This window comes from Myripristis murdjan, chromosome 14 (genome assembly GCF_902150065.1).
Source record: "Myripristis murdjan chromosome 14, fMyrMur1.1, whole genome shotgun sequence".
Taxonomy (NCBI): Eukaryota; Metazoa; Chordata; class Actinopteri; order Holocentriformes; family Holocentridae; genus Myripristis; species Myripristis murdjan.
This window is the reverse complement of record NC_043993.1, coordinates 8,564,225-8,589,894: the sequence shown is the minus strand read 5'-3', so window position 1 is coordinate 8,589,894 and position 25,670 is coordinate 8,564,225. Positions and strand designations below refer to the sequence as shown.

At 40.9% G+C, this 25,670-nt stretch overlaps 2 protein-coding genes across 2 annotated transcripts in view; both read right to left on the bottom strand.

The window, feature by feature from the left end:
* stk10 (serine/threonine kinase 10) overlaps positions 1-16,390 on the bottom strand; it is a 53,519-nt gene extending 37,129 nt beyond the window's left edge. The window contains exons 1-2 of the mRNA XM_030068340.1: positions 15,884-16,390; positions 218-382 (exon numbers count right to left, since the gene is read on the bottom strand). Of these exons, the coding sequence (XP_029924200.1) occupies positions 218-382; positions 15,884-16,042 (324 nt within the window). The 5' untranslated portion in view covers positions 16,043-16,390. The remainder of the gene's footprint in view (positions 1-217; positions 383-15,883) is intronic.
* Positions 16,391-21,436: 5,046 nt separating this feature from the next.
* Positions 21,437-24,862, bottom strand: cytl1 (cytokine like 1). Its single transcript, XM_030068342.1, has 4 exons — positions 24,699-24,862; positions 24,270-24,314; positions 23,686-23,832; positions 21,437-21,766 (listed from the first exon to the last, which is right to left on the bottom strand). Exons 1-4 carry the CDS (start codon positions 24,849-24,851, stop codon positions 21,722-21,724), a joined length of 390 nt encoding a protein of 129 aa, XP_029924202.1. The 5' UTR covers positions 24,852-24,862; the 3' UTR covers positions 21,437-21,721.
* Between the last annotated feature and the right edge of the window lie 808 nt (positions 24,863-25,670).

Sequence of the window (25,670 nt, the reverse complement as noted above, 5' to 3'; positions counted from 1 at the left end):
TAAAGTTTGGTAATATTTGTAATATTTTTTATCCACTGCTGTCTAGCTATTCTACCATTACACAGTAACAGATCACCTAGATATGACCCATATACTGAATGCCCCATTTTTTAAAGAGCTTGAAGAGATGAAGAAACATGATGAGGGTCTGATAACATCGCAAGATCCGTCGGGGTCTGTATATTGTTCGATGAGTCAGGATTTCACTGTTACTTACCCAGAGTTTGTTGTCATGGTAGAAGGCGTCGAGCAGCTTGACAATGTAGCGGTGATCACATTTAGCCAGGATGTCGATCTCCACCATGTAGTCCTCCAGCTCCTCCTCACATTTTGTCTCTATCACTTTGGCTGCAGCCAGAGCATCTGTCTCCTTGTTCCTGGCCTGGAAGACAGAGGAACAGAAACACATTCAATTCAACATGTGTGAACTATGGTAGCCTCTGCTCTCCTGCGGGCCCCTCTTGTGGTTTCTTGCATATTTCCTCGCAAGCTACAAGTGAATAAGTATCCCCAAGCAATTGTTCTTATCCTGCTTTCATCCATTTACAGAAAGTTTTGTTAAAAAGTGCTTTGGGGCTCTCTTGGGGTTTCTTGCCTGAATTGTTTTTACATTAAGTGGAGATAAACAACTTTTGCCCTCATAAAACTTTCAGCGGATTAAAACAAACGCATAATTTACTACTTAAGCCTTTTGGATATTCTGCTGCAGCGTAATCAGGTAAAACCAGGTTTTGAAAGTACAGCAGAGCTTGGACCTGCTACGTGCAGAGTTGAGGTCTACAACACACAATCCATCTCTCTTTCGCAAATATTTCCCAACGCCAGAGGCAAAAAAGTTCAGCTTTCTATTACTATAAATGGGGGGAGTTTCACTTCTGCAAAAGGCAGCTATTTTTATGAACTGAACTTGCACAGTGAAGTTTAAGGTTTGCACTGGGAGAGATATCATAGGGTATAGCTGGTTGATATAGTGAGTGTGTGCATGTGTGCGAACTACAAAAATGCATCACCCTGTTTCCAACATTTCATTACTTTAGTTACATGGCAGACGTGAGGGACAGATATTATAATCAAACTGATAATGTCAGTCAGCAAGCAAAAGCAGGTAAAGTGAAACAAAGTAAGAGTTTGTTCTAAAACCCACCATTTGATAACTGTGACACCTATTCAACTAAAAACATTACCAAAGACGCCACCATCAAATAATTAACAATCAATCATACTTCTAGAAAATGTGAGTACAAATTCAAAGCTTGTATACAAATGCTTATGGGAAGTTACCAGATGTCAAAGTGATGTCTCCAAACTGCCTTAGTCTGACCAGCAGCCAGACAATCCAAACGCATGCATTATATTATCATACAAACAAAAAAAAATGTAAGACAATCTTGGTACCTTAGTGATGTCAGTGAAGCTAGCATCAGCAAATGTTTGGGGTTTTTACTTGATAACAATTGATCTATCAAAATTATCATACATTTTCTGTCAATCAAAAAATTAAGTAATTGACTAACAATGCCCTGACTATGAAATATTGAATAAGAAACATATACAGGTTAATAAACCTTTTCTACAATGTATATGTAGTGTGGAATATGCCTCTTCTAGAATTATTCATAGGCTTCATAGTCCCTTGCAGCCATTAAATTATATTATCTCTAATTGCAATGCCATTTAACCATATGCTGTAAACAGCAAAATAATCACAAGTTTTTTGACAAATATGGTTTCAGTCACTGTTCAAGCTGGAGATAAGCTTGTCGAGACACCTTAACCAAAGCTTAGTCAACCCATGACCAACACAAAAGCAAGGCTTCACAGCCTAAACCTGGCTAATTCCATGCTTCTCTCAGAGATCAATATAACTATTGAGTTATATGCACATGTTTCTATCAGTCTGAGCCAGACTTAAAAATGTGAAGAAACACTGGGCTGTAATTACAATGTTGACTAACCAACATTTAGAGGCACAACAGGAAAGGAAACTCCACACCCTCTCTGAGCAATTGGGAAAAAGGAGGAACCACAAAATCCATCAAGTGTTACTAACGCTAAGCTAAACCACGCACACACACACACACTCCAAAGTAATCATAGTATAGTGGCTATAACCATCAGTGCTGATTGCTCTGTGTTTTGATGGAGAAACACGCATCAAAACAGCCAAACTGTACAGTGAGTCAAAGTGAAGCCCATGGTAACAAACACAGCACGTACGTCCTCGTGTCACAGTCAGAATGCTGTGGATGCTGATTGAAGGGGTTTCGCGGGCAAACATGACATGACTGTGCGCCCGCAGTCCGAGCCAGAAAAATGCGGCTGGTCCCCATAATTGTGAGACGACCAAAGAGAGGGCAAGACTTCAAATGATCTTTCACAGCGCAAGAGACCTAGGAATTACACGAGGTAAAAACAGTGGTGAGTGGAAGAGGTGGTCTATGATGCAACATCTCAGGAAGTTCTGCCTTTAAGTAGTAATCTGCGACATTTCCATACCAGTTCCTTTAAAACATTCCTTCAAAAAAAAAAAAAAAAAAAAAAAAAAAAAAAAAAAAAACCTGGCAGGACCAACAGTGATTTATTTGGACTAAATAGAAAAATAGCAGGGCACACTGTCAGAAATGCATTAACAAAAAAAAAAAAAAAAAAAGAAAGAAATCAGTCTAGTTCGCACTGAAACAGCAGAGCGCAACCACACTGATAACAAAATGATCAAGTGCAGAATAAATGTTTGGCAACCAAAATATCATGAAAAAAATATATACATTGATTTGATTACAATATTAAATAGAAACGACTTACTAATAATCTTTCTGATAATTGTGTAAAAATACACATTTGCTTTCTGTTTTAATCATATGAAATGTATATATGCATTTAGTGTTTCTGTATTTTTCTATATAACTTTAATATTTATTTAATATACTTTTCCATATAATACTATTTCCAAAGTCTACATCATTCCTTATTTGAACTTTAATTTTAACATCACTGTATGTGTGCATGCTTGTGTTTTTATTTGTTATTGCATTTGAACATTCATGTTAACATGTCATTCATCTAACAATAATTCTGATAAGTTCATTTTCAAATAAAGAACCCCCCCAACCCCCAACCCCCAGTCCTTAGAGATCATCACTGCTGGGGCACAGCAAAGAAACTGCAACTAACGAGGATGCCTGTGACCAAGGGAAACATTTGCTTGAGGGTGAGAGTGCTAACAAAAGTGTGAGAGTTGGTGTTTGTGTGTGAGAAAATGAGCCCGAGCTGTTGACAATATGAGTGACAGTGATGTATTATGACCAGAAAGAGAGATTGTGTGTGTGTGTGTGTGTGTGTGTGTATGTGTGCGTGCGTGTGAGCGTGCACGTGTCCACCCGGTGACCTGAGGACTGTCGGCAGACTAAACAGTCCGCCGGGGTCTGATGCCTCAATGCCTCACGGGGGCTATGGGAAAACATCTGAACAAACAGAGCAGCACACACACTATCTCGCGTTTGTCTTGGTACACCGTGCATGTGTGTGTGTGTGTCAAGCAGAGCTCCTGAGAAGCTGAGCTACCCCCAGCAGTGTGAGTCAACAGGACGTTTCCTTCCACCATCAAGCCACCAAACAGTGAGTGAACAAGCCAAAACAGTCAACACTAAGACATTTGACACTTTCACTCCTTCATTCACCTCAACTGTTCCCTCACACTCACATCCATCCTGTGTTAGGGCTCTGAGCTGCAATGGGACCACCCACAGTACAAACTGTATGCACTCCCAATATGGTAGGGCATTTCTGATCAAAGCGGCAACCAAATGGTGAAAATTAAATTAGTGTTTCTGTCTCTTATATTGCGTGTATAATACATATAGCAAATGGTCTCCATCTTCTCTATAATGCCCTACTTGTCATGAGTAGTTATGTCACTGTAGCCACAGAGAGAACAGTTTCATCCAACAAAATGTGTTTGAGGTCTAGGGGTTTGAGGTCCTTTAAGTGTCCATCTTCATTTGCTCTGTATGAAAAAATGGTTCCACATTTCTGTGTTTGACACTCTCACGCCCTGTTTGCAGCTGTTTGTTTCCCACTCTTCCTCGGTCTATTTGCATATAAAGAAGACACAATCAAACTAGGCCTGGGTTGGTAACCGATGTTTCCAGTGTAAGCTGAAATCATGTTTTGATTTTAAAAAAAAATGTAGGCTACAATGTAACACAGTGTGTCACAGGGTAAAGGTCTGTGCGAAGGGGTCCTGCTATGTTCGTACTCATGACTACATGAGCGAGCACGTGAGGACGACCTCTTGCCTTTGTGAAAGTCAAATTAAAGTCAAGCAAGGATTTTTTTTTCTAATCAACTTCATGAAATTTCTGTGTGCACATGGAGACACTGCAGTCTCATGCCCTTTTCTGAGGATTAGCGGAGCGTTTACATATGCTAATCAGGATCAATTGGCACGCACTGTCAATTTACCGCGATAATGGGATTCATCTTCATAAGTGCAGGTGTGACCAGCTCTGCGGATTAAGAACATCAATTTGACACAGACTTTTCTTAGGATATGGCAAATGTCAAGAACAAATTTAAGAAAAAACTTAGAAAGATACTGGTGAATGGGGTCCATTGTTCCCATCACAATATTCTCTCTTACCCAATTAAATGTTCTCTGAATCATTTCCTTCCTCTTTACTTATCCAGTCTCATCTGGTCAGTGTGAGGCTGTCCATGTGGGGATTGTGGGTGTCTCCAGGCTACTGAGGCTTCTTTGTGGATACAATCACTTCCCTAAATGTTCCACTGTACATTGGTTTTGCAGACAACACAGATACAAGTGGCTGAACACAGCTTCGCATTAAAAGTAAGTAAACGGATTCATTTGTTGTGAACTGTATTCTACACAGCGGGGTGCAAATTGTAGGTCTGAGAGTCAACTTTCTCTCTGCTGTGGTGGGGTCTAGCCTTTTAACAGCCAACCCACTGACCCTGCATCCACAAGGGCATGCAAATGTTCACACAGAACCATTCAAGCATGCACACACACACACACACACACACACACACACACACACACACACACACACACACCTTTACATCTCAGTGGGAACAAGACTGAGGAATGTGCTTCTGGGCTTCAGCCGAATGAGGGAGTGGAGGAAATGGGCACACAGAGAATTAAGCATCTTCATTTCATGTGCTTTGGGTGTGTGTGTGTGTGTGCGCGCGCGCACGCATGTCCACATGTTGTAGCATTACTGTACACAGAGGAAATTACACTGAAACGCATCATTGTGTCTCACATGGGACCCCCAGAGTTTGTAGAAGTTGGCAAACCATCAGTGCATCTGTGTGTGTGTGTGTGTGTGTGTGTGTGAGCATACTTTGGAATGTACACATGAGAGAAATAAGGAAGTAATTGCAGGAGGAGGCATCACCCTCTCTAATCTTACTAACCTAATTACCTAAACTGGCGGAAAACATGTCACCCGCCAAACAGGCGTAAAACAGCCTCCAACTAAATGAGCCTCTCCCATCCCAGCTGAAACCTCACATCTGAGTCTAATCAACTGAAGCACTTATTTATAGCCTGGTGTGTTAGATGTGTTATATTAAAATAAGTGAAAACAAAAAAAAAAAAAAAAAAACATCTGATTATCTTAAAGACTAAGCTTTGAGCTAAGCTTTGATTTTCAGAAGTAAATGTGACACTTCTGATGGAACTTGGATGACAGTGCGCCTTCATACTGTATTCCAATTTAAAGGCCAAAATCTTAAACTCAGCTCAGTGTAATTTGAAGGAATTGTTCACCCACAATCCAAAAAAGAAATCCATCCAGATTCTGTCTCCTGGAACTCGAGTACTCCAGCATGATCCACAGCCCTTGAGGTTAAAAGTTTCTTTGGGAACTATTTCCCACTGAAGAGCCCCAGCAAACTGTATCCATGCTCCTCAAACTCATTCTCATCTGGAGCACACAGATGTAGTTTGCCAGTGTTCTCCAGCAGGGAAACAACTCCCAAGAAAGCTCTTTCCCCTTGAGGGCTGTGGATTATAGTGGTTATCTCTGTCATGCCTATTGGAAACTGCTGTTGCCTTTTTTTTTTTTTTTTTTTTTTAAAACAAGGAAGTTTTTGAGTTTCACACAAAAAAACATCCATCCTTATTGCAGTGTGGTGTAGGGAGACAGGGAAGAGCACAGCAGGCTGGAAACCTCACCAAATCACACAGAAATTAGCGGGATGGCTAAATTGCACTGGGGCTGTATTTTGACGGAACTGTTCATTTAGGGTTAACAAATGCAACTTAAACGTCATGTGTGACACCACTGTTGCAATTTTGATGAGACTGAATCGGATGATTCATTTTGGCACAATGTTCTGGTGTTTAACAACATAAAATTTCAAACTCTTAAAGGCCGTAAGCTCTAGGCCACCAGTCTAATACTGAGAGATGAGGCATCAATTTACCGACTGCCTGCCTGCGTCATCGATGGAAGAGAACATGTTTGCAATCATTTGCACATAAAAATACAAAATGTCAAGTAACAAGAAAACAAAAGAAACAGTCGTCTGAACTAAGTCAAACAGAGAACAGAGTAAATCATAATAACATAATAACAGTGCATAACCACAGGACTGTAGGAGTGACGCAGGAACACTGACTGTACAGCTCTGGTGCTCCCGGGAGAAAACAACGCTGCACTATTTCTAACTCTCTACCTCTTCTCAGAGAGAGGCCGGAGAGCTTTACTCTCTTGAACTCTCCTCCAGAGAACCAGAGAAGAACAACCACCTCTACGGTTTTGTTTGGCTCTGGTTTCCATGGAGATCCGAGTGATGCAGTACACTGACTTGTTTCTGTCTTGCCGCACACCTAACTAGTCCTCTGCCTTGGCTCGTTTCCTGTTCATTAGCAAAACTTGGCTTCCGTGTCGCCGGCAAGTGGATTATCTTCTGTGGCCAACTGGACCGAAAAGCAGACAGACTGTTGGATTCATTGGATTCACTATTTAATCTGAACCACTTTTAAGCTTCACTCTAAAGAAGAGGGGAGATTGAGTAATGAAACAGCTGCTGTTGTCCATTCGAGGTATATTTATGAGGTCATTTTTAATCTGGGATTAGTAAATTACTCCCCCTGATGTTTTATTAGGCCACATGTAAACACTGTGGTAAGTTTATGGGTACTCTTATGTGTCCTATGTAACTCCCTGTCTTAAATCCTTGTATTCACGCTTGTCTACTCACATTCACCCATCATTCCCTTTTTCCATCTCTCTGTATATATGCCGCTATCCTCCATCCATGCTATCTTGTAACATGCTCTCCTTTGTTTTTGTTTTTTTAATCAGTGTCTTGGTCACTCTGTCCTACAGCAGACTAGTATCTGCCTCTCTGATTGCCTGGCTCTTTCATCATCTGCCAGACACCTTTTGTTTCTGTATCTCCCTGTCCGGATTGGTCTGTCATAAGTGCTTGTTTGTCTCTCCCCATCTGCCATGCATATTTGTGTGTCTGTCTTCCATAGCTGTCTATCTAAAGGCTGCAACTGATGAGTGCAACCCTCCCTGCAGAGAAACACACCCACTGCTGCTCAACAAAAGCTTTTAGAGAAAGCCCACAGCTGTGAGAGAAGTTAGTGACCCCTACGCATACAAACATACAGTATGTACTAACAGACTAACTACATGCACACACACTCCCAGCCAGCTTCCAGTAGCACGCAGCCTTTTCAGAATGAATCAAGTAAAACTGTTTCATCTGTGTTGACACAGGCATTAGATGAGAAGCACCGACAAAAGGGAGAAGCAGCCAGGAAAGGCATCGAGCCTAAAAAGAAATGGACGGTGACAAGCTGAGAGCAAACAAAGTGCTTTTAATGTGACATGATGCAAAAGCAAGTTCAATTAAAACATTTTTTATTGTCTCGGTTTATTATTGTCCCTGTTTGTCACTTGATGCCATAACTGCCTGGTGTGTGAGCTCTTTCTCTTTTGTTGATGACTGAATGGGACTGAGTTACTGAGGCAAATGACCTCACATATTAAACGAATAAGCACTTCCTCTGGGGTCACTCACCTCCAGGTTGAATCACCGATGTGACATGGTATGCTGACGTGTATTTCTGCTTGTATAGTGCGTTATAGTCTGTAAACACACACCTTGTACAGCAACTCCCTTCAGGGGAATGTGTGTGTGTTAGACCTTTGCCCCCTTGTAAACCTGTACAACCCCCTCCATGTGTCTCTGTACAGGAATGTGGTTCTCAAGCCCTCCGTAATGACACCAGCTAGTAAAACCTAACCTCTGACAGCATTTGTCTGCGGAAGTGCTGATCTCTTATTCAGATGAGGATGGTGCCCAGGCAAAGAAAAGGATCTGATTTATTTAGCAGAGGAAATGGGACATAAATCTTTTAAGGTACCGTTATATGGTTTAACACACTTAGGTGCCTGATGAGTGCTAGCAGACACAGATATGCCACATCAATCAAGATTATTGTTTGTGGCTCTATTGGAATCCTTATGAAAAAAAAAAAAAAAATCTAGACTGTAAAATGACAACATAGCATAGCCCAGTACTATCAGTCTGTTTTCCGTGTTCAAGACAAGTTGTGGGAGTCATCTGTCAACCCTGGAAACCCCACGTGAAAGTCTGGCTGTCCTGCCAGGTGAGCTGAAGCACCAGTGTGGCTGCTGGAGAAGCTTCAAAATGTATTTCTCTGTCCTGCATTCCAATGTGTGCAATGTTGCAAATATTGCAAAAGCAAGTGACAATGACCCATGCCATTTTGCTGCAACTGATACTTAAACATAGGTTTATTTGTATAGTGAACCTCTGGAGACTGTATATAAAGAGTAGGCTACTATTTACTCATGAGCATACATCCTAATTCCAAATCCTTAGACTATTATATTATGCTGTGTCAGTTTTTCCCCTACATCTGTGATATTAGCTTTTGAAGGTCTAATTGTAATCACTGAGGTCAATGTTCTTGAATGAAGATTCTGTTTGGTACTCAATGATATATGCTGATAGTAGCAGGGAAATAGTACTACCAACTAGGCCATATCATTCCACTTTTTTTCAGTTTTCCAGATCTGTTTGCACTATTTGCAAAAAAAAAAAGAAGAAAGAAAGAAAGAAAGAAAGAAAAAAACTGTTAAATGAATTTTCCATATATTTTGGGACTTTCCAGACCTTTACAGGAAATCTGTGAGACATCTACAGCCAGCAGATCAGGCAAGTTAATCACAGCAAGGCAGAACTCAGAGTCATTCACCATCTCTGCCTATCTCTGTCTATCTAATCTGCTTTTAAGATAACACAGGCAGGAACCCTCATCATAGCAGAAGGCAGTATAAAGCAAATGAAGACCAACAGGAAGTGCTAAGACATCACTGTTAGGCTGAGAATGCTTCACACAGTCCGCGACAAACATACGCTTGGCTCGTTTCTCCCGTAGATATCTATAATATCTATAATATAATTATAATATACTATAATATAATTATTATCGATATCTATGGTTTCTCGAAACCCGGCAGAGCGTCCCGTCGCCATGTTTACCGTATTAAACTGTATGTAAGTGCAAGAGCAACTTCTCCGCTTTCAGGAACAGTTGGAATTTTTCGATCGATAAAACCTTATGGTAGTTACGGTATTTACAACCTGACATGCGCATTTGTGTCGGCGACGACACGTTCAGACTAGAGTGCCTGTAGAGAGAGAGTGGCGACAATTCCGTTCACTCCAACGGTTCCGTTTTTTCACAGCAATGGCGGCGTAAGGAGACCCTCTCTTTACAGGCACTCTAGTTCGGGCTTAAAGGGTTTTTAACCGACAAGATTATTCGGTTAAAGTTCAAACGGTCGACAACCGGTCAAACGGCCACCGGTTAGCATCCCTAGCAGTTTGCACCTGAAAATGCGAACATGACCCAAGATTCAACCTCACTGGAGACCTTATGCCCCAACCCTAACCTTAAACACAGAGGAAGAAAATATTAAAGCTGCCGAAAAATGCCAGAAACCAAAAAAAGAATCACTGGGTGTAACTGTCAGAAACATTTTGGACATGCTAGAGAGAGAATGTGGTCTATTTCCTTCTATCAGCCCAGCAACAACATTCTTTCTGTCTTGCATAACCTGCTGACTGCACATAAGCACACCATGCTTTATGAAGTGCAACTGTAACTGGGTGTGAGGCACATTAACAGTGGGGAGCTCAAACTTTGGACCCCAAGTTGGAGTAATGTGCGCTGTCTTTTCAGGGTGTGAAACTCTCGATCAGTGTTGCAAAATTCCCCCCTCGTTCAAAACCACAAAATGTGCACAACCCACACGAGCGCAGCAGTTCAGTGAGGCAATAATGACCATATGCAACACAGTCTCGAAACAAAACAACCTGTGCTTACATTTCTTTGATCACTTCATGCACAGCCTTTGAATAGCGTCAATGGCTGCGCTCTACTTCCAAAGCATGAATCAGGTATGACTGGTTGACTGGTTAACTGATGAGACAAACTTCCTGACTCCTGCCTACACAAAACAAGTCATAAGAAAAGGATTCGCACAATCATATTTCTTTAGCTGAATATCACCAAAGCTGCAACCCCAACCAAATAAACAAACTTAGGGAGGTATTTCAGGGGCCAATTTATTAACTACTAACACATGTAAACCTACAATAATTTTTGTATACTTTTGATAATACCCTGATAATGACCTTTACTTGCGTAACACATTTCAAAACAATTGAAGCTTTTTGGTATGAAAAGCAAAACTAAATGTCAGCAAAGCCAAGAAACAGCAAGGAAAACAAAAAGTTCAAGGAAAATCAAGAAATCACAACATACACGCAACTCTGAAGAAGTAAGAAATCATATAATGTATTCAGAAAAACCAGCAACAAATCCAATTCACATAACAGCAATTATTGTGCATAGCTATGTGGCTGACGAGATCGTTTCATTTCTTGAAATAGCCCTCATGATGCCCAAGAGACAGATTCTCGCCCCGTGAAACTGAAAATGTTCTGGTGAAAATCCTCGACTGTGCCTTTGACGCGTCACCAGACCAGATCGCCACTGCAATAAAGGGGTGGGGAAACACTCCAGTGCAGGAGAGTCTGTTTGTACAGTATGTGTCAGTGGCAACGTCATCATAAGGAGCGTGAAGGGGAGTCCCGGCCTGCTGGGCCCACACCCACCCAACAGGGCTCTTATCAGGCACCTCTGGCCCAGCTGGACCTGGAGATTAGAGACATGGAGCTCCACAAACACTGACAATGGCCCGTGCAAGGGCTGTTTAAAGGGCAAAGGGTATTTAACTTTTTTTTAAAGAAATGTATTCAAATTTCATAATATTTGAGCACTTAAATGTACACCCTTCATGTGTTTGATTTCTCTTTTGCTTTACAAAGAGGATACACATACTTTCCATCAGTCTTTCACTCTCACTACCAGCCACTGGAGGAACTGCTGAATCTTTTAGCTTCCTTTGCACTGGAAGAACAGCAATCTGGTGGCACAAAATGTCAACTGTAGTGCAAAAGAAGCTGCAAGTATTCTAATAATCTCTCAATCTACTAAGGTCTAAAAATTATTGTGGTTATGATATGTTAATGTTAAAATGCCACATGTTGCACCTTCAAAAAAACCTTTTTTTTTCTCCGATTTAAAGGAAAGAAGTGCTAGTCTGAATGTGGTGTAATCTTATACACAAGCAACCATCTTTTACATGAGAGATAACAGGGATAAGATACACAACCCCCTGATGGAAACTTGATGGAGCGTTACCCTACGGCCTGCGTGTGTGTCTATGGAGATGTGTTTCACCAACAGCAGCAGGGCAGCGCACTCTGCGCCACGTGGCCCATTAATTAGTCAAGGGAACCATTCAAACACTGTTTCACACTCGGGTTGCACCCACAAACATTTGTACACGCACATGTGCACACACACTCCTTCAAAAAACAAGCGCAGCCATGCATACCAACCAAAAACAGCATAAAAACATCTTGTGAAATGCTGGTGGGCAGGAAGTGAGAGATTCTTGTGTCATGGCTGGATGTGTGGGAGAGAGTTATGGATGAGATGAGGATGAGGTTCATATACAGGAAGACAGAGGTGAACTGATGGGAATTAAAAAAGGAACACAGGAGTGTTCTTTGTGTTCCGTGTGTGTGCATGTGTGTGCGTGTGTCTGGGTCTCTGTGTGTGGGTGGATACTGAAGAATGAAGTATGTTAGTACCTGTCTGGAAAAAAAAAAATCCCTGATAAACTTTAAATATAACTGACTGCCAGACGTGTATTTCCTGTTATCATGCATCCTGGTGCTGTAAACACGTATTTATTAGCAACCTTAAATAAAATGTAAAGCTTTTGACCCACATTGTATGGGCTCAAAAGTGCCATTTTTTAAATTAATTAATTAATTTATTCATTCTTTTAACTGGATTAGGGTTACGGTGAGACTATGGGTGTATCCTGTTACCCTTAAAATGCCACCTCCTCCTTTTCAGTTCCATCACAACTGATTTTGACTGCTCCATCTTGCTCGCCATCCCAGCACAGGAGAAAACAAATTAAGCGGCTTCAAAGTCTCCTTCTAGGAAGCTCTGATTGAGGAACTAACGAGAATATCTAATCAGGAACCATTTTCATCGCCAGCTCCACTATGCAAATATGCCCAGACTGCGTGAAAGGGAAGCCCTCTATCCATGACATGCAAATTCAGAGTGCTTCTACTGATAATGTTGTGAAATATAATGCCTGTGATATCGCATAATTACACTCTGGAAATGTGAAGCTTTATAATTGGCTAATGCACTGAAGTTTCCTCTGTAATGGGCGCAGACTTTGATGGTGATGACGGCGCAACTGTCCTACTGCCATTTCCTTCTCCTCCGTCTCTCATTGACTTTTATTCTTTTCTTTCCTTACTTCCTCCAATATACTTCTTGGTAGGGAACATGTGATAGTGAGGGATAATTAGTATTTATGATGTAATTAGTGTAGTATGATAATTAAAGAGATGCTCTCTCTCCTACAACATCAGACTTTTCCTGAGTAAGTAAAAATCTTTGCACTGGACCTTTAAGAGTGCCCACATGAGATAGCAAGTGCAAACAAGCCACTGTATGTGACATTTCATCATTGTCTTCCTGTCGACAAGCGTCACTGACACACTGCTGGCGACAATGATACTGCAGCCTTGTGACACAGAAAACTTGAGAATGTCAACAACAGCTTGCTTGTGTATTTGTGTTTCTGCGTGTGTGTTCCTGTGTGTATGGATCTTAAACACACCATGACGCCCCACTGAAGCCACATTCAAAGCAAGTGCTTTGGGCATGGTTAGCTTGTTTATTTTGTCGGATCGTGCTCTGAACGTTGGCTCAAAATAACTAACACAACAGATCACAACATTACCATGAGGAGGGAAAAAAAAAGATTATAAAGGCAGAGAACCATCTGTTTTGTATCAGTGTATCAGCTAGAAAAGCACAGCAGCACAGCTTCAGGGTAAGACTCCTATATAATAGTATGCATCTCATAGCTAGGGGACTGTATTGCCATAATATGGTCTGCCTAAGAACTTCTTTTTTCCACAGACTGTAATGATCAGCGTGATGTTGCAGCAATGCACGTGCACACATACAGCTTGACTCGTTCTAAATGCTCCCCTGAACAAGCAGAGTGAGGTGTTGTGCTGGTGTGGTGTCACTGACCGTAAGTTTAAAGTGTCAACTTAATAGCGGCACTCTGCACTCCCTGTCAGCCATCAACCGTATGAGAAGTCCATCTGCTTAGACAGCTTCTCTGGCCTGACAAGCCGTCTAAGCAGAGCTCTTTGGTATGTGGGAATGTGAGGTTTCAAAAGCTGCAAAAAAAAAAGTAAAAAAAAAAAAAAAAAAAAAGAGCAGAAAAAGAGAGAAGCTGATCTCATTGGTGAAGATGATGTTGCAGCTCATCCCTTCAGACCTGCTCTACCAATTAATTAGGCTGGAGTAGAGCAGCCTTCAGTTGACTGTGGAAATACTTACAAGGGAGGAGGGGTGTGCCATTATGGCAGAAAAACATCTGAGATTCACCACTTGGAGCCATCCCCTCCCACAGATTAGCTGATTAGTCTGAGGTCTGGGAGCAATACAGGAAGTCCCCTGTCCCCTGACGCCTGCCCACGACTTCCTCTCTTACCCATCCATCCTCTCTCGCTCTTGCTCATGCACCCCCCCCACCCTGTGACCCAATCTGCAACAGCACTGACAACTGCATGTGTGAATTAGCAAGCCTGCTCCTCTTCTGTCTCCTCGCCTGCTCTGCTCATAAGATATACAGTATATGATAGCCTGTCCAATCCATAATTGTGACTTGTGGTTATATAAGCATCAAGGGGATGTACATATGAATCTTCACGTCCTGGCAGTCCTAGTTCCTACACCACCAGCTACAGTTGGGTATCAAACCTGTGCTAAAATGCCACATGCTTCTCTTGATGCATGTGTTCCCTGTTCATTTTCCCCCTGCATGTATACTATTCAGTAAAAATAAAATACCTAAACGAGGTGGACTCCTCTAAAAAGACTGCCTTTTCTGTTCAGTGCAGACCTCTAGTAAGGCATCACTTCTTCCACTGAGGCCCCTGTGTCAAAGACATCCACTGTACTCCACTGGGCACAGCAGTCACAGAGGGCCTGTGCCATGCCTCGCACAGGGGGGTTAACAAGCAGACGCATCCAGATTCAATAGTTCCTCTGAGCCAAAACTGCTGCCGCTACTGAGGCTGGGAGGAGAAAACAGAACTGGTGAGTTGTGCTTTCACTGTCCTGCTGACTGGCCTGAGGCCAACTTAGGGAAAGGGTGTATGGGCGGAAAAAAAAAAAGAAAAAAAAACATAGGTGATCACTGACTAAATCCACCTATAATTGCATAGCTCAGAACTGGAAAATTCATTTGTATCCTCTTTTAAAAATACATTGAGTTTATTTGTTTATTATTAAGGATCCCCATTAGCTGGTACCGTAGTATCCAACTAGTCTTCCTGGGGTCCACAGTAAACTATGAAATGGTCAAACCCTGAGAAAAGCACATGAGTAGATACTCTATGCAGAAAGGAACCCTAGTGTGCTATGTGGAAGCATCCCTTCAGCCGACTTCTGAATTCAGTGCATCCAAGTGGAAGTGAAGCGGACCTTAGAGGTCATCCAATGAGAAAGTGAACACAGAGTGTGTCAACCGATTGTGCTCAAACAAGCACACTCATTCTCCATGCAGGCTGGGTGTGGCAGAAATCTTCCATGACACTAAACTACTGACTTCAAGTTCTTTTAGTGGACTATGGATCGGCGACATATCCAAGGTGTTAGTCATAAACTCAAACAAGCACCCACAGGTGGTCAAAAGAGGTAGATTTATCATCTCTTATCTCAATGAAACAAGAGACTGTACTGATTTTTGAGATTAATAATAGGATTTCTGCATTTCTGCCAAGCAAACATACACTATGCAGCCAATGTATTATTAACATTCTACAGATAACCTAACCTTAAGTGATAGAAGTTGGAAAATACTAATAATTACAGAGAGTTTGATAAGTTCACGTTTGACTAATTAGTACTACAGAAAGTCCTTACAGAAATATGATTTATGATTTTTTTTTAGGAGATGGCTATGAACATCATTTTAAAGTTTAATATGATACGCGTGTTTATTTTTGTTTATTTTATGTTAGAAAGGACAAACTAAAGAGGCAAATCAGCAACATCAGGCAGTGACAGCAGGTGCCAAAGGCAATACAAGGGAACTGCAGGCAACTTACCCCAAAGTTTCAACGTAATGTGAGTACAGGCAACCAACAGTTTATTATAACATCAGCGTTTGAGAACACTTACCTTGTACACCTTTCCAAATGCGCCGTCGCCCAACTCCCCAACGATTTCCCATATGTCGTTAGGGTTGATATCCCGGTGGACGTGCTCATATTGCTTGACTCTCTTCTTGATGTCAAGACTGGGCAGGCGAAGTATTTTGCTGAATCTTGCGAGTGCCATTACTGATAGCCTATTATAAAACACAATTTAACTTAAAGCATAAAAAACTGAGAAAGGCTCGGCTGTCTACACGCCTCCAGGGAGCATAGCGCACGCCGGACGCGCAGCCGCTCACTCACAAACACTTGCCTAACAATTTGCGCTCTGAACTCTCCAGGTTCTCGAGCAGAAAATTAAAAGAAATCCAAAATAAGACTGACTTTAAGTTATTCCACGCCGTCCATTTCACACAAGCGCTCCGTGCTGTGTCGGGTTAAAACGTCATACTCCCATTCACAGGCTCTGGTTACTGCTGGAGGCTCGGTCACCACCTGCCGCTGGGAACACGGTGGATAATTAGTGGCTGCCTGGGCAACTTGTTGCTTCACTTCGCTCCTCTACGAGAAGCCCCACCTTATTACTCAACTGCCCTCCCACTGCCGTCATGGAAATGTAGTCTTTTGTGAGAATAACCCGTCCTCTCTCATACGATGATGGGAGTTAAGAGAACTTCATGTCCGGGTCGGTGCAGGGTGTGTCCGCTGACGGCAGCGGCGGTGAGTCCCGCTGCTCTGACCGGTGGTGCCAGTCAAAGAAATGCAGTCCCACATGCGCTAATACAGTGTCACCTTATGAGCTTGTAGTGCATCTGCGGTAGCTACTCAGCAGTGAGTTTATAGTGACTTTACGGCACTTTTACCCCCTGTTCGGCTTTCTGTCCAGTTCAGTCAGTTTCTGTGAGCACTTGGGTGATGTTGTAATTGCTTCATGTTCCGCCTTTGAGGACCAAAGCCGTAACGTTAAGTGAAACGCCGGTGTTAGGCGATGGTTGTCTATTATGCCTAATTTCTGACATAATCCAGCTGTGTTAAATTGGCGTTACTGTGGCCAAATGAATGTGGTTTATCCACGAGGAGCTGACAGCCTGCTCATGTGTGCATAATATATAGGCAGCGCTACAGAGCCACCTGGTGGCACATTGGAGTCATGGCAACTGCTCCCTGTCTGCCTGGAACAAGTACAGACAGGGTAGGCAGACAGGCAGACTTTATAATTTAAATAACAACATAATTGGAGATGATTTTAAATATCAGAAAAATAAATAGCTTTAGTGTTTTTTTCTTTCTTTTTTCTTCTAAATACTGACTAATATACGAAAGGAAATCCATAGAGTGCCGAATTTAACCCTAAAACTGTCATGTCTGGTTAAATATTCACGAATCTGATGCTCATATTCATTTTGTTGCATGCAGCTGGATGATCTAAGTATGAAGCACACATCTCCAACACTCTGTTCTCTGGGAGCCTGAAGGTGTATTCTTCATTTTGGTTTTCACAGAGGAAGTAGAGGGTTATCTAGGGGTTAAAGGTTGAGAGGCTGTGAAATTATATGGCATACTAAATGACATACTAAAAAAAAATTACTGCCTGTGGATGTGCATGTAACGTGCAGTTCCTACAGACATTGAGACTCTCCACAGCACCACCGGTCTCCTGCTAGACGACCACAGCCAGACAATGGAAAACAGAAACCTAGGAAATATTATTTTTTGAAGTCACATTGTACAAAACATTGCAATTTATCTTTTTTGTTTTAGTGCACAAAGCATCAAAATCTAATACTATAAGGATGTATTTTTGTTTTTGTTTTGTTGTAGGCATGCTTTTAGTTATGTTTTAACTGTGACATTTTTCTGACCTTACATTTTCTTCTTATGCTGACCATCTCAGGTAAATTTCAGAGTGCCAACTCTAACTTGTGTAATATCAAGTCCTGCAGCCAACTGACTGCCTAAGAGACAGGACAATACAGTGAGAAAGAACAATAGTCAGTAAGGTGTGAGGAAATGTTTTTGTTTAGTGGTACCAGACTAAGAAGATACAGCAAGGTCTCCGAAGGGCTATCCTTCTGTGAGACAGAAGTTTGTTTCAGTGTACCCACAATCTTGTAAGTTTATTGTATTATTGTATTAAAAATATATTCATAATAGATTGTTCTTTTTCAGTGCAGACTTCATTTAAAGGCTAAGGTCTGGTTTTGCTTTTGCAATTGAGTTTGGACCTAAATGATTCAGGGTTCCAACACCAGAGGCAGATTAGGGAATAAAAGATATAGACAGTGAGGAAAGCTTTTTATAAAAACACAGGATCCAATTTAAGTCTCACTTAAACTAGACTGAGTGCCTCGACAGGACACTGGCTTATGTGCTAGAGGAAAGTGGGAAGGAGGAGAAATGTCTTGAGAGGCCAATATCGGACTATTCTCAAATGAGAGATCTAACCACCATACTGTGGCAAATTGCTGTAGTTACATGCCCAAGAATGGCCAGGGGATGGGGGAGTAATGATAGAAATTAACCCAGGGAAAAAGGAGTAATGAAAACAGATCTATAAATAACAAGAAGGAATTTATTTATATTACTACGTAGAAATCCATTAACTAGAACAAAAACAAATAAAACACAACAGAAATCTAGCCTTAGGCTACATAAGAAGCGAAGGCTGATCTATTATATTATATTATCATTGGTAATTTTGAAATATTTGGCAATAAACCTAAAGTAACATTCACCCACAAATGAATGATACATTCATACAATTCGAAACTCATTGGCCTTAATTTAATAGTTAATTTTCCTGGCTAGTTTTGTCCCAGAATGCTATGAAAAGATGATCTCAGAACTGAAGGACTGCTAAATTACCAGTTATGGACATGTTGGCAGTAGAGTGATGGGTCAGAAACATAATTTAAACCGACATTATGCTTGTTTTTGTTTCAGCGGGAGTGCTACTTGTTGAATTTTTTTTTTTTTTTTTTTTTTCACTTTAATGAGAAGCTTTTACCTAATCTTTTGTTGGGTTTAGGGCATATTTTCAGTGTTCTGAGCTAAAAATGGAACCAGACATAGCCAACTGGTTAATAATTCATGTCTTTTTCTTATCTTGACAGTATTTGTTCATCATACAGTTCACTTTACACCTCTGAAAAGCTTGTGTTTTAGATGGAGATTGTATGGGAATAGTTCAGCCATAACTTTCTTTAGTGCTGACTGAGCTTTGGAAACCTGTGCACACTTTCTCTCTCTCACAGAGAGGAGGTTTAAGGTGACCGGTGATGTCTCTGCAGTTCCCACCTTCCCTGTCTCTCCAGCTCTCTTTGTGCTGCAGAAAGCAGATAAGGCCTCAAGGTAACGAAGGTGACCCACATGAAAGACAGGCATGATCTTTGAACAGCTGAAAAGCGCCGAGCTGGAACCTCTGAAGAGGCACCTTGAGAGAAGATTTTAATGGACACCAGCCCGCATCGGGAAGTGGGTGACAGTGTAGTGTTGGCCAGCCCCCATGGGAGAGTGTACACACAAATTGTGATTAATATGGAACAGATACTGGGCAGAGGTCAGAGCCTGTTTGTAAATGCTCTGGATGTACACAACATCAGGAACATCTTCGCAATATTGAGCTGAGGCACCTTTTACAGAATCCACATCTCAGTTGTCTTAAAAATGAAAAATTCTTCTCCAACTTGTCTGGTGTTCAGTGTTATTAATTATTAGAGGTAAATTACCAAACCATCTTGATATTATCTGGCCAATATGATAAACTATTTGAAACACAACAAGCCACCACAAGGTATTTAGATGGATAGATGAATTTCTGTAACTTTTTGATTTATTATAATGTTGAAAGCTTAATTATAAAATTTGGACTCTTAAATATGGCAAGTGTCATGTCTCACCATCTCTCCAGCTGACAGCTTGCTGGTAGCAGGTAACATATTTACACTTTTTTTGTTATCTGCATCACTTGATTCCTATGTTGTCCACCAGGTGGGGCAAGATGGCCACTAAAGCTAAACTTCAAAGTTTATTCCAGCACGGGGCTCTCAAACTGTCACTGTTGCCAGCTGCATAAATATTGTGATGAAATTTAACTAGCTGCACTGATGCACATGTCCCTCTTTACAAGTCATTGATTCTGGTACATTCATTTTTATTTTCACCTTAAATAGGTGGAATATAGCTGACAATGCAATGAGATAGTTTCCTTTACTTCCAACAGACATTTCTTAAATATATTCAAGAATGTATAGGAAAAAATTGCCTTTTTACAGACCACTAATGAATGATAGCCTGATAGTCTTCACTCCATGCTCTACCTACTGAGTCACACAGGGCCGTGTTCCTCCAGCTGTGCATGCATTCCTATGTTTAAGGCTGTGTACTGTATATGAGCTTTGCCTGCAAATCAGTCAGGGTTGTCTGAACATCCAAGCCTTCAAAGATGTGATTGTCAGATTATCTTCTCTCTGCCCCGAAGACGATATGCCTACAGATTTAAATTTGTGGGCATTTTTGTATGAGTGACAGCATAATCAAGATGGGATTTTCAAGAGTTTGTGTAAAGTTCATTTGTGAGAGATATCGGAGTCTAGACAGAGCATTCCTTAAGATTCACTGAGGCATGTATAACAGGCATACATAAATTGCATATATAATAATTGGTGTGCAGTCTACCATCTCTTGTCATACTTGTGTATTTGAAAGCATTTCCCCAGTGGATCCTGCCACTCATCTCTAATGCATAGTGCCTGTCAACCTGTGTTGTTCATTATCTGATGGCAAAAATATCACCACTGCCACTGCCTGTTTTCTCCTCTCTTCAGTCTCTATTATCTGACAGCTTTCAGCATTTCAATGCATGGCTGGTCTAAACTCTCTCTGGGATGCAAGTCAGAGGACCCAAGGGTGGCTCAAGGCGGGCCCCAGGGACACCATGGAGAACTGGCGGCAGCCAGCCAGGCATGGAGCCAGTTCACAACCTGAAGTCTGTCCAGGGAGGCATGGAAGGGCCGTTTAGTGTTTTGATTTTATAACTTTATATTCCTATAAAAACATTCACAAATGCAAGGACATCACATGATTTGGGTGGGGGAGAAAATTTATTTTGTGAAATAAATATATTATTTGTATTATATGTCCAAAGTATTTTTAAAAATGGACAATGAAGATTGAATGTTGAATAAATAGAAACTGATAAAGAAGAGTTCAGGAGAATTGCAACAAAGCTGCATGACAATTTATAGTACACTTTCTGCCTGTGACAACCAGAAGTCTGAAACTCTACACTCTGGGATGAGCACTGATACAACATCTCCAGAACTGTGTGCACAGGATACATACTGTGTATATACATGTATCTTTTGACATTATTTGTTATTTTTGTGGCATTTCTCCTTTATTGGACTGAGTGCAGAAAAGAGAAGCTGTCCTGTTTACATGGTGCATGTCACAACCGAGAGAGCCATCAGGAAGCTCTGATATTCTTTACCAGAATCCAGTGTTAAATGAAACAGACAAAAAGTTGTTTAAAAAGTTTATTAATTAAAAAAAAAAAAAATCAAAAATCAAAAATTCTGTGTCATATTTCAAAGGAATGTTGCAATACTAATTGGTAATAAGCTGCATGAAAGCCAGAAAATGGATAATGGATAATCAGATTTAAACATTAAAGTTAGTGTAACACAACCATATAGTTTTACCAATAACATCAGACAAAACTATCCCCTAATTTTGTGCACCATCATTGTTTCAAAGGGTTGCAGTAGGCTATGTACATGCAAATCTATCTCTCTCTCTCTCTCTCTCTCTCTCTCTCTCTCTCTCTCTCTCTCTCTCATTTCTCATTTCAAGATCCAGCATGTTAGCGTTCCAGTGCAGAACAGTCATGTACCGTGAACACCAGGTCCTATAAACAAGAAGATATGAGAGATGTGTGTGAGTCAAGTGTATGTGTGTGTGTGTGTGTGTGTGTTTCAACCCTTATTCATCCCAGGTGGGTTAACTGACTACACACTCCTTTTCAACAAAGCCTCATCTCACCTTCAAATTACGCACATTTATCATCTCTGAGCTGCCGTATCTCTAAAAACCATCAACAGTAGGTCATCTATTGTCATTTATTTAACAATTATTCATCAGTCATCCATGAAAAAAGAACATGGCACACTTACAATACAGTACTCAGGCTCCAGTTTCTGCCAGTCTCTCATTGACCTTCATTAGAGTACACCCTGTTTAAAATACTGAAGCTTTCTGAGTAGACTGCAGTGAAAGTGAATTAAGTGTAACCCTGCAGTCCAGACATTATGGAATAGTCTGTTCAGACAGATCATGGCGGTCTGTGGTGGGAAAACAGCCACAGACCCAGATGTCTGTGAGTTCACAGATCAGGTGACGAGGAGCACATGTCCACAAAGCACTCAGCGTTTTTGGTAATCTGCATCATAAGCCCCGTTTAATCTCATAAAATGACCCATCGACTGACCTATTAAACGGCAGTCTGTTTGATTGCATCTCATCAGCATTAGCCTGTTTATGGTTTTGACTATGCTGTGGCTCTGCCTGCTCCCGTTTTCCCTGTTTCTGTTTAAAGTTGGCCTGCAGTGACTCGGAGTTTGCTTCACTGGGTTGTCATGCGGTGACTAAGAAAGACACTTTACCCACTCGACTGATAAACCACTGATTGATGAATTAATGAATTCAAGAAGCAATGATGAACAGTTGATTACAGATTCCAGAAATCGTACATCAGCCTTATTCTTAATCTGTCTTAATCCTTATTCTTAAGCTTTTACTGATCTATTTTAGGGATGACAACAGACAAAGAAAGACCATAAACAAAAGCCATTTTAACACTTGGATGAAATCTGTGATCATAAGCATACCGTACAACAGGAGGGCAAAGTCTGAATTTCAAAGTGTCCCGGACAACACAGATCACCCACTTTCCACGGCACTGATTCAGCACAGAAGCTGTTTGAGGAGTAGATTTATCCTTTCCAGAATTACTATGGAGAGGTTAAAATGCCATTTGGTCTGAGTGCAATGAAATTGTGGAGTGATGACACTGGATTTTTGCCTGGTCTGTCTGCTTGGTATAGATATCCATTTATTCATTCATCCGTTCATTTTCCAAGCTGCTTATCCTAATTAGGTTCGCGGGATGCTGGAGCCTGTCCCAGGAGGGGAAACACCCAGGACAGGTCACTAGTCCACCGCAGGGCAGACACACAGACAGTCACACATTCACGTACACATTCACACCTTGGGGCAATTTACTGTAGTATCTCATTTATTTATTTATTTATTTATTTATATGTGGTTTATCTAATAGAGACTGATACGATGTACACAGACAAACTGAAATCAGCTATCCAATACAAGTATCATGGTGTTTGTAGCAGATGTTAATTTGCAACACCTGTCCCGAGAAGGGCTTTTATTAAAAAGAAATGATTAAAACAGTGAATGAATAAAAAAAAAAAAAAAAAAAAAACATGCACTGCCGTTTGGCACTGTATTCATTCATAGAGAAAACTGTCATTCTGCAACAAAAGATATGCACTGCATTCTGCATGCTACACTCTATGTTGATAAGTTATTTAGTATCATATTCAGTGTTAAATTCTTGTTTTTCTTAAAATCTGCCAGTGAGTGAGGCAATCAGTCCTATTCTAGTCCAGTCTGGCGTAGTCTGTTTCTTGTGTAATCCAGATTTACCCAGCATGTTCTAGTATAATCATTTCTGTTGTAGTCTGTTGTTTTGGGATTTGGGGAATGCTGTATTAATTGTATCTATTAGGCCATTTAAATCCATTGTCTTACCCCATGGCATCTCTGTGACATGATGTGGTAGAGCTGTCTGACGTTGCCTCCCAGCTTCCTCACCTCCCTGGTATAAGAGCAGCGTCGCTCTCGCAGGCCTTCCACCAGCGAGATGTAGGTCCTCATCTTGTCCATGACGCAGGCATTCTTCCAACATCAACAGCAATTATTACACTTACAATACGTAAATAATAAAAAAAACATACCAACCAAGACGGAAATGTTTTTGTTTTTCTTGCAGCTGGCAAAGCTGGCAATGACTCCAAATCACTGGAGTATTAGACATCAGCCAAGCAATAACCACAAATGTCTGTACATGTACACAGCACTCCGATCATCAGATAATGAGGTGGGAAAATACATTTCATAAGAGCACATATTTGTGCTGGAAAGTTCTTTGTCCAAAGTATCTACATTTCATTATTATCTTGAAAGTTCAAACTTTGTGAAGGCCATCTTTAAGATGTTGCATCGTGAAATTTCTTTGATGCTGTTCAGAGCACTCAATTCAATACAGAGCCATTCTCATTGGTAAAATTCTGTACATATTATGGGGAAATTGCAAGCAAGTCAGTCATACTTACATGTACATCTAAGTGGAGATCTGGAATGTTTGCCATGCACAGACCCTGAATTATGTGACAAATGTAAAACATATATATTTTTTAAAATGTGACATTAGCAAGATATTCCTGCTGCCCCCATAACCACTCCTCCTTTCTGTCACAGATGTTTCACATTAACAGATTAAGATCGATTTGCTTTCATTTGATTAAACAAACATGAATATTAGTATCCACAAGATATTAAGACATTTGTTATATAAAGTGAAGTTGTAAAGTAATCTAAAGGATACATGTAATTAATTATCCAAAATTGTAAATAAACATTGCAAAACTAAAAATTGTGGAACATAAGAACTTTTGAGAATTGTTCTTGCTACCAAATTGTCAATTTAATGCCAAAGGTACAGTTAAGGACCGTATAAGTGACAGTGTTTCATGGTGACTCACAGTTTCAGGATCCCTCTTTAGTTCTGCTGCCTGCTGGGTGAGCGCTCTGGCCATGTTGAGGACCTTGGTGTAGCATGTTGGTGGGTGGTAGGGTGAGCCCACCACCAGCTGTACCACAGACAAAACCAGCAGCGAGTGTTCAAAGAGAGCCATGACTGACTGACGTTGAGCAACAGACTGCCACCAGCACAGGCAGAACAGTTTTATATGACACCATGCCACACAGGCACAGATTGAAACATGCTCACTGTTTACCCCCAAATAATTGTGCAATAGTATAAGAATGGCTTTCTTCATGTGTCTGTCTATTTCTCCTTGTCTCTCTATCTCTCTCTCTCTCTCTCTGTCTGTGAGTGTGTGTGTGTGTGTGTGTGTGTGTGTGTGTGTGTGTGTTTCTTTGGCTCTTTGGGGCCAGTGAGCTTTATGAAAGACTCCAGGCAGTTTCAACCAAATAGCGTGCCTGTTTTAGCCCCAAAAAATAAATAAATAAATAAAAAAGTGTACTGTTGATTTCAGATGACAAATGGCTGAAAAAAGCAGGAAAGGCATGAATGTGACAGAAGCCAGGATTATATTTCTGAGAGGAGGGGTAAATTCTCTAATTTGGCACAGAAAACTTAAACAGTTTATTTGAATGTAAGGGTTGCATGAATCAATCCTACATTCATTGTGTCTTAACCATGCTTAGTTATAGACTGGGTGGAATTTGCCTTTAATGATGTGATCTACAGCTGAGCCACAATAATAATAATAATAGCATCCATCTAATTAGAAGACAAGTCAACTGTACATATATGATTCATATAAGATTCAAGTGGAATTGTGAGTCGCTCACACTAGGCCTAGAAAATCAGTCACAGATGTTAAAATGAACAAATGTATAATTTCAGTGACGTTATATGATCATTAGCATCAGTCAGAACACAGTCTAACAGCATGAATCTCTGGATCCATCATACCTGATGTTGACAA